The 8,272-nt window shown below is 40.4% G+C and overlaps 1 protein-coding gene across 1 annotated transcript; it reads left to right on the forward strand.

The window, feature by feature from the left end:
* Positions 1–439: 439 nt before the first annotated feature.
* On the forward strand, positions 440–8,272 carry LOC139381696 (alanyl (membrane) aminopeptidase b, tandem duplicate 1). The gene is made up of 20 exons (XM_071125406.1): positions 440–1,092; positions 1,198–1,340; positions 1,455–1,603; positions 1,766–1,892; positions 2,104–2,258; positions 2,511–2,624; positions 2,799–2,942; positions 3,128–3,193; positions 3,405–3,470; positions 5,078–5,259; positions 5,469–5,545; positions 5,743–5,876; positions 5,980–6,035; positions 6,143–6,290; positions 6,416–6,507; positions 6,675–6,785; positions 7,159–7,326; positions 7,561–7,701; positions 7,832–7,913; positions 8,041–8,272. Exons 1-20 carry the CDS (start codon positions 440–442, stop codon positions 8,197–8,199), a joined length of 2,967 nt encoding a protein of 988 aa, XP_070981507.1. The 3' UTR covers positions 8,200–8,272.

Below are 8,272 nucleotides of genomic sequence, written 5' to 3' on the forward strand. Positions count from 1 at the left end.
TCAATTCTCTTTCTCCGCCATTTTTTAAGGCCTCCTGTCAAGCAGTGGCAATTGTTACTAAGAGGACAATCCTGGTTATCCTGGCGGCAGGGTAGCCTAGTGGTTAGAGCGTTGGACTAGTAACCGGAAGGTTGCAAGTTCAAATCCCCAAGCTGACAAGGTACAAATCTGTCGTTCTGCCCCTGAACAGGCAGCTAACAGGCAGCTAGGCCGTCATTGAAAATAAGAATTTATTTGCCTAGTTAAATAAAGGTAAAAAATGAACCTAGATCTGTGACCCCTAGAAGTAACTGTGTGTCTCTGCCTACCAGAGCTATGTCCTGTTAATGGTTTAGCCATTAGTCCTGGTGGGAGGAGAGTCCACTGGTGTACCGCTATATAATAAACTGCACAGACACCACATCATCTCTTTTGCTGTGTAGTTTTACACCAGTTGGACATGGGGGGAGGCTTCTATATCAGTAAGTTTGTTGGGGTGGTGGGCATTGTGTTTGGTGCAGGGGCAGTGGCCACCGTCATTGCGTTGGCAGTCGTTTATTCTCAAGAGGTAGCCAAAAACGAGGCTGTCAGTCCGACTAATGGAGGTTCCACTATCAAGCCACCGGTCACCACACCTGGAGGGTCAACTGTCAAGCCACAGATCACCACACCTGTCATACCCACAACTGCACCCTCAAATGAACCATGGGACAAGTACCGTCTCCCAGACACCCTGAAGCCTGACCACTACAACCTGACCCTGTGGCCTCGACTCACTGTCAACGCACAAAGCCTCTACATCTTCACAGGGAAATCCTATGTGGTCTTCCAATGTGTGAAGGAGACGGACCTGATCCTCATACACTCCAACAAGCTGAACTACACCAAGTGGGGGGATGACCATCTGGCTAAACTGTCTGCTCTCGGTAGCACACCCGCACCAACCATAAAGAAATCCTGGCTACAGCCAACAACTCAGTTCCTGGTATTGGAACTGAATGGCAAGTTAGCTGTTGGAGAATCCTACCAGCTGGACACAGTGTTTGTTGGGGAGCTGGCTGATGACTTGGGAGGCTTTTATAGGAGTGTATATACGGAGGAAGGAGAAGAAAAGTAAGTTGTAATGAAGCTTAAACTGTAATGCTGATGTAGATTGACTTGATAGATTACACCTACATTTGACGAAACAATTCTGAACCATTGTACTGTTTGTCTCAGAGTTGTTGCGACAACTCAAATGCAGCCCACAGATGCCAGGAAAGCCTTCCCCTGTTTTGATGAGCCTGCAATGAAAGCCATCTTCCACATAACACTCCTCCATCCCCCGACGACAGTGGCCCTGTCCAACGGCATGGAGCATGGTCAGTACTGTGAATGTTTAAAGAAGGCTTTGGTCATAATTCAGAAATGCTGCATTATGATTCTTATCAAAACATCTTATTGTCCGCTCTTCTCTTTTCCTAATTCTTGCTCAGCTCCTGTTGAAGTCACTGAGGAGGGGCCCGAGGGGACTGTGAGAGTTTGGAGGACATCTTTCGACGAAACAAAAAAAATGTCAACATACTTGTTGGCGTTTATTGTCAGTGACTACGACTATATTAACAGCACAAATGACAATGTTCTGGTAATGTATTTGACCTATTCTTTAGAATAACTGTTCAGTCCCACTTTTCCATTTGTCACATTCAAGGAAAAAGCTCAATGTTCAAGTGTCATAAAGTCTATGTAGATATAGCTGTGTTTGTGATGTACAGTATGAAGTGCAATGCTGCTAAATTGTTTTCAGATCCGGATCTATGCCCGCAAAAAAGCTATTGCTGATGGACAAGGCGAGTACGCCCTCAACAAAACAGGACCCATCCTGAAATTCTTCGAAAAATATTACAATGCCACCTACCCTCTGCCAAAGTCAGGTAAGGGTTTTATAAAAGTTTAATTTCTTACATCTTTATAAGGTTTTAGATGCTAGATTTCTTTATAGGTTTCAGACACTTTATGGGAAGCCGTATGCTGTCAATAAACCCTTATGTGGCAAGTCTTTATTCATGGAGTTATTGTAGCTCTATAGTACCATATATGGCTGAGAAACTGTCATCCTTTTTGTTTGCCGATTCTTTCTTCCAGACCAGATTGCTTTGCCTGACTTCAATGCTGGAGCAATGGAGAACTGGGGACTCATTACATACAGAGAAACAGCCCTCTTGTACGACCCGAAGATGTCCTCCAATTCGAACAAAGAAAGGATCGCCACCATTATTGCTCATGAACTGGCCCACATGGTATGGGAACTACATACAGTATTGTACATACAATATACTGTACCTCCTTGTGTTTTCATAAAACGATTAACTGGGTCATGTACTTTGGCTAACTTGAGACATTTATGAGTAAATGCAGTTACTGTATGTTTTAGCAATTCATAACCTACTGTATATTATCTTAATGTCTTGTGTTAGCTGATTACTTTGGATTGAAGTCAACCTGTTTTATTTTGAATGGTCTTGTAAGTAACATGAATCTCTTCTGTTCAGTGGTTTGGAAACCTTGTGACACTGAGGTGGTGGAATGACCTGTGGCTAAATGAGGGCTTTGCATCTTACGTAGAATATCTTGGGGCAAATGAAGCAGAGCCTGACTGGAACATTGTAAGTGTTTCAACTATTCATCTCAGATCTTCATGTGGACAGCTTTCTGTCATTGATATTATTTTCTTTGCCTGAACAAATTATGAAGACGATGCATATCAATTGTCCACATGGTGGACTGGAGAGGTTTCCCCTCATTTACTCAGTGTATAATCATGTCCTTTCCCTCCACAGAAAGACCTGATAGTTCTGGGTGATGTGCACAGGGTGTTTGCAGTAGATGCTCTTGCCTCATCTCACCCCCTGTCCTCCAGAGAGGAGGACATCCAGAAGCCTGAGCAAATCAGTGAACTGTTTGATGCCATCTCTTACAGCAAGGTACGCTCAAGTGTTTTCTCTGCCATGATCTTTGAAGAACAAATAACATTGATGTCAACATAAATCAAATCTGAAAATGTGACTAATTGTGTTGCAGACATTAAATATCTATCCTTGATTGATATACATTTGTTGTAGTTGTAGCTATATCATGTATCGTCATTTGAATTCTGTGGCGTCCACAGGGAGCATCAGTGTTGAGAATGCTCTCTGATTTCCTGTCTGAAGAGGTCTTCTCCACAGGACTCGGTGTATGTATAGTATATTATCATATTATTAATATAATCCTGAGTAACACTGTACTGCAGGTGGTAGAACAAAAATGGTTGTCTCTGGCTGTCATAAGAGAAGAGTAAGTACAGGGTAGATATAGTAAAATGCATCTATAAGTCCAAAGCAATTATGTATGTTTATTGTGTTGCTGAATAACCTTTCTGTATATTCTTTCCCCTATTCTCCCAGACATACCTGAACACGTTTGCCTATGATAACACAGTGTATACTGACCTCTGGGATCACCTCCAAATGGTAAGTTCTCTCTATTATTACATAATCAAACGCTGAAACAGTAATGATAACTTGATGAAACTCCTATCAACTAATATATATATATGCATATATATATATATAAATACACACACACACACACACACTACCAGTCAAAAGTTTGGACACACCTACTCATTCAAGGGTTTTTCTTTATTTTTACTATTTTCTAAATTGTAGAATAATAGTGAAGACATCAAAAATATGAAATAACACATATGGAATCATGTAGTAAAACGAAAAGTGTTAAACAAATCAAAAGGATATTTTAAATTCTTCAAAGTAGCCACCCTTCGCCTTGATGACAGCTTGGCACACTCTTGGCATTCTCTCAACAAGCTTCACCTGGAATGATTTTCCAACAGTCTTGAAGGAGTGCCCACATATGCTGAGCACTTGTTGGCTGCTTTTCCTTCACTCTGGAGTCCAACTCATCCCAAACCATCTCAATTGGGTTGAGGTCAGTAGATTGTGGAGGCCAGGTCATCTGATGCAGCACTCCATCACTCTCCTTCTTGATCAAATAGCCCTTACACAGCCTGGAGGTGTGTTGGGTCATCGTCCTGTTGAAAAACAAATGATAGTCAAACTGAGCGCAAACCAGATGGGATGGCGTATCGCTTCCGAATGCTATGGTATCCATGCTGGTTAAGTGCGCCTTGAATTCTAAATAAATCACTGACAGTGTCACCAGTAAAGCACCCCCACGCCATCACACTGGTCTAATGTCCATTGCTCGTGTTTCTTGGCCCAAGCAAATATCTTCTTATTGGTTTAGTAGTGGTTTCTTTGCAGCAAGTCGACCATGAAGGCTTGATTCACACAGTCTCCTCTGAACAGTTGATGTTGAGATGCGTCTGTTACTTGAACTCTGTGAAGCATTTATTTGGGCTGCAATCTGGGAGGTGCAATTAACTCTAATGAACTTATCCTCTGCAGCAGAGGTAACTCTGGGTCTTCCTTTCCTGTGGCGAACATCATAAGTCAGTTTCATCATAGTTCATGATGTTTTTTGCGACTGCACTTAAATAAACTTTAAAAGTTCTTGAAATTTTCCGGATTGACTGACCTTCATGTCTTAAAGTAATGATGGACTGTCGTTTTTCTTTGCTTATTTGAGCTCTTCTTGCTATAATATGGACTTGGTCTTTTACCAAATAGGACTATCTTCTGTATACCACCCCTACCTTGTCACAACACAACTGATTGGCTCAAATGCATTAAGAAGGAAAGAAATTCCACAAATTAACTTTTAACAAGGCACACTTGTTAAGTGAAATGCATTCCAGGTGACCTCATGAAGCTGGTTGAAAGAATACAAAGTGTGTACAAAGCTGTCATCAAGACAAAGGGTGGCTACTTTGAATCTCAAATATATTATATTTTAAATTGGTTAACACTTTTTTGGTGTTCACTTTTTTGAAATAACACATGATTCCATGTGTTATTTCGATGTCTTCACTATTATTCTACAATATAGAACATAGTAACAATAAAGAAAAACCTTGGATTGAGTTGGTGTGTCCACACTTTTGACTGGTACTGTATATATTTGTTTTAACCTTAACGTTTCTTTCCTTCGTCTCTAGGCAGTAAATTCCACTGGCACGTCACTTCCCACAGGCCAAACTGTGCACAGCATCATGAACCGCTGGGTCCTTCAGATGGGCTTCCCAGTGGTCACCATAAACACAACCACTGGACTGATCAACCAGCAGCACTTCCTTCTGGACCCTTCCACTGCAGGGAGTGTACCACCATCTGACTTCAAGTAAGTCGGAATGTAAATGATGAATAATTGCAAACTAAGTTGAGGATTAAACAAATGCTAACACTTTACTATAGGGGGGTATACATAAAACCTTTCTGAACCAGTCATGACACCTTTATGAGTGTCTCAGTATCATTCATAACAACCTTAATACTCATTTTAAAAAACTGTATAGCGCGCAATAACTTAATGATAATGTCTTTCCCCAGTTATGAGTGGATAGTACCAATCAGGTGGATGAACACAGGAGTTGTACAGCAACAGACATGGCTAGAGGACAAAACTGGTATGCATTACAACCACTGACGATGTGGGAACCTGTCAAATGTATTGTGGTATATTTAAACGCAATTAACAGTTCACAGATGGAGATGAGCAAAAGCTAGGGATTACAGTACAGCCAAGAGAATCTTATCAAAGAGCATTATTTAGATATATGATGATTTGGAAACTGACATGTTGCTTTTGTCCCTAAATATTAAGCTAATAAGCCTGAAATGGCAGTCACTGGGAACAACTGGATACTGGCCAACCTTAACGTCTCTGGATACTATAGGGTTAACTATGATAACACCAACTGGGAACGTCTCCTCGGTGTACTGAGCAGCCATCATGAGGTCAGACATGGATGAAAACAACCGATTCTCCAAATAAACTCAAATTACACAAAATACAGAAACAGTCATTCATGCTAATGTTGATGGTAATGTTTTTGCATAGTCTATTCCAGTTATCAACAGAGCTCAATTGGTGGATGATGCTTTTAACCTTGCAAGGTGAGTACATAGTTTACTGTATGCGTGATTTAAATAGTAATACTTTTGATTCATAAATAGTAGGCCTAGAAGGATTCTCAATTCATTTGTATATTTTCTCTGTCAAGGGCAAAATATATCAACACAACATTAGCGTTGCGAACAACGAAGTATCTCAGAAGTGAAAGGGAATATATGCCGTGGGAGTCAGCTCTTGATAACTTGGACTTTTTCTACCTCATGTTTGATCGGAGTGAAATCTATGGGGATATGCAGGTTGGTTTCTTATCTAGAAAAGCAATGCTAAAAAATAAAAAGCATGTTACAAATAATATTATGGGCTGTATACTAAACAAAATAGTATTGGAAATGATACTCTCATGTTTGTTTTGATCTTTTAGACTTACCTAAAATATCAAATAGAACCACTTTTTAAGCACTTTGGGAATATCACTGGAAACTGGACAGAAGTACCCACTGGACATATGGACCAGTGAGTAGATCAATAGTCTTACATTTCTTGATTATAATATAACATTTCATTTTTGCTTTTACCCAGCCATGTCCAAACAAAAGTATCCTTTTCACAATATCACTATTTGAAGGCCAAGACAATCCCCTTACTCTACTCTCCCTTTACTTGTATGTTTCCACCCTCAGGTACAACCAGGTGAATGCCATCAGGGTGGCCTGCAGCACTGGTATGGAAGAGTGCCAGACTCTGACTAAAGGCTGGTACAGTCAGTGGATGAAAGACTCTGCAAACAATCCGTGAGTTCAGTAGGATTTGAATGCAAATCAGATTCATTTCTGAATACCCTTACAGATGTAGGATCTTAATCTGAGCCAGTTTTCTACAGTAGGAAAATAATCCTTCAGTAAAAGGAAATGTAAATTATTATGTAGATTATAATTTTTGTAGGGGTTGATACATTTTTCCTAAGGGAAAATGACACCTGAAATTTCAAAATGGAAATTACAAACTTCAGAAACATTGTGTTTTAAGTGTAAATTAGTAAATGTTTTAATTATAGTTTGTTTTTCTTCATTACAAAGTAAGATCCTACACCTGTAACAGTAAATATCAAAATGTTTTGAGTACCACACAGCATGATAGATGCTGAAATATTTGATATTCTATTAGGATACACCCCAACTTGAGGACGACAGTGTACTGCAGTGCTATTGCTGCAGGGGGGGCTGCGGAGTGGGAATTTGGTTGGGATCAGTTCAAGGCTGCCACCATCGCTATTGAGGCAGACAAGCTTCGATCTGCTCTGGCCTGTACCAAGCAGCCCTGGCTACTCAACAAGTGAGTTCAAGTTTATCCAGGCCAGACTAAATATAGTAATGTTAACCTGAAATTGCAATCTGTTATTTGCCCTCTTGTAAGTGTCAGAGAGTATTCAATAAGCAGCAAAGCATTGATTCTCTGCTTGGCGTCAAAAGGAGACAAAACAAAGCTTGAAAGAGCCTTGTGTGTCTGACATGAATATGAGGTGCTTCAATGCCTCATATTGTCTTTGTACCTCCATGCCACATTTAGGTACCTGGAATACACCCTGGACGCAAACAAAATTCGCAAGCAGGATGCTACCTCTACCATTGTTTACATTGCAAGCAACGTGGTGGGCCAGTCTCTGGCCTGGGACTTTATGAGAGACCGATGGAATTACATCTTTACTCAGTGAGTTTGAGCTTTTAAATACATATTGTTTTGATTGTTTCATTTACAAAGTAATTATTTGTCACACTGATATTTGATCTAACTCTTCACTAGATGCTGTTCTTTAGCCTTACCTCTTATTCTGTCATAGGTACGGTGGTGGATCTTTCTCCTTCTCCAATCTCATCAATGGTGTGACCAAGAGGTTCTCAACAGAATTTGAGCTCAAACAGGTAAAATAAAAGTTTAGGAGATTTTTCAGCACGTACTGCTCAACATGTTTGTATTGGAATACTATGTGGACCCTGAATATTGAGGTTTCTTCACAATATAAGTTCATGTTTCTCTTCGCTGTCACAGCTCAAGCAATTCCAGGCGGACAACTCTGAGGTTGGCTTTGGCTCAGGTACCTTGGCAGTTTCACAGTCCATTGAGAGGACAACAGCTAACATCAAATGGGTGGCAGAGAACAAGGACTCAGTGCAGACATGGTTTAGAACAGAGGTTCCTAAAGAATAAGGGTCACATGGAGAAACAAACACCTATCCAAAAGCTATGTTCCTGGTTTTTACGAGAGTTGTGTCTCTTTAAC

The sequence above is a fragment of the Oncorhynchus clarkii genome, chromosome 2 (genome assembly GCF_045791955.1).
Source record: "Oncorhynchus clarkii lewisi isolate Uvic-CL-2024 chromosome 2, UVic_Ocla_1.0, whole genome shotgun sequence".
NCBI lineage: Eukaryota > Metazoa > Chordata > Actinopteri > Salmoniformes > Salmonidae > Oncorhynchus > Oncorhynchus clarkii.

Coding starts and splice junctions, on each gene's coding strand:
- LOC139381696 (XM_071125406.1), top strand. CDS start 440: ATGGGGGGAGGCTTCTATATCAGTAAGTTTGTTGGGGTGGTGGGCATT. Junction 7,327..7,560: donor CAGCCCTGGCTACTCAACAA/GTGAGTTCAAGT, acceptor TGCCACATTTAG/GTACCTGGAATACACCCTGG. Junction 7,914..8,040: donor CAGAATTTGAGCTCAAACAG/GTAAAATAAAAG, acceptor TCGCTGTCACAG/CTCAAGCAATTCCAGGCGGA.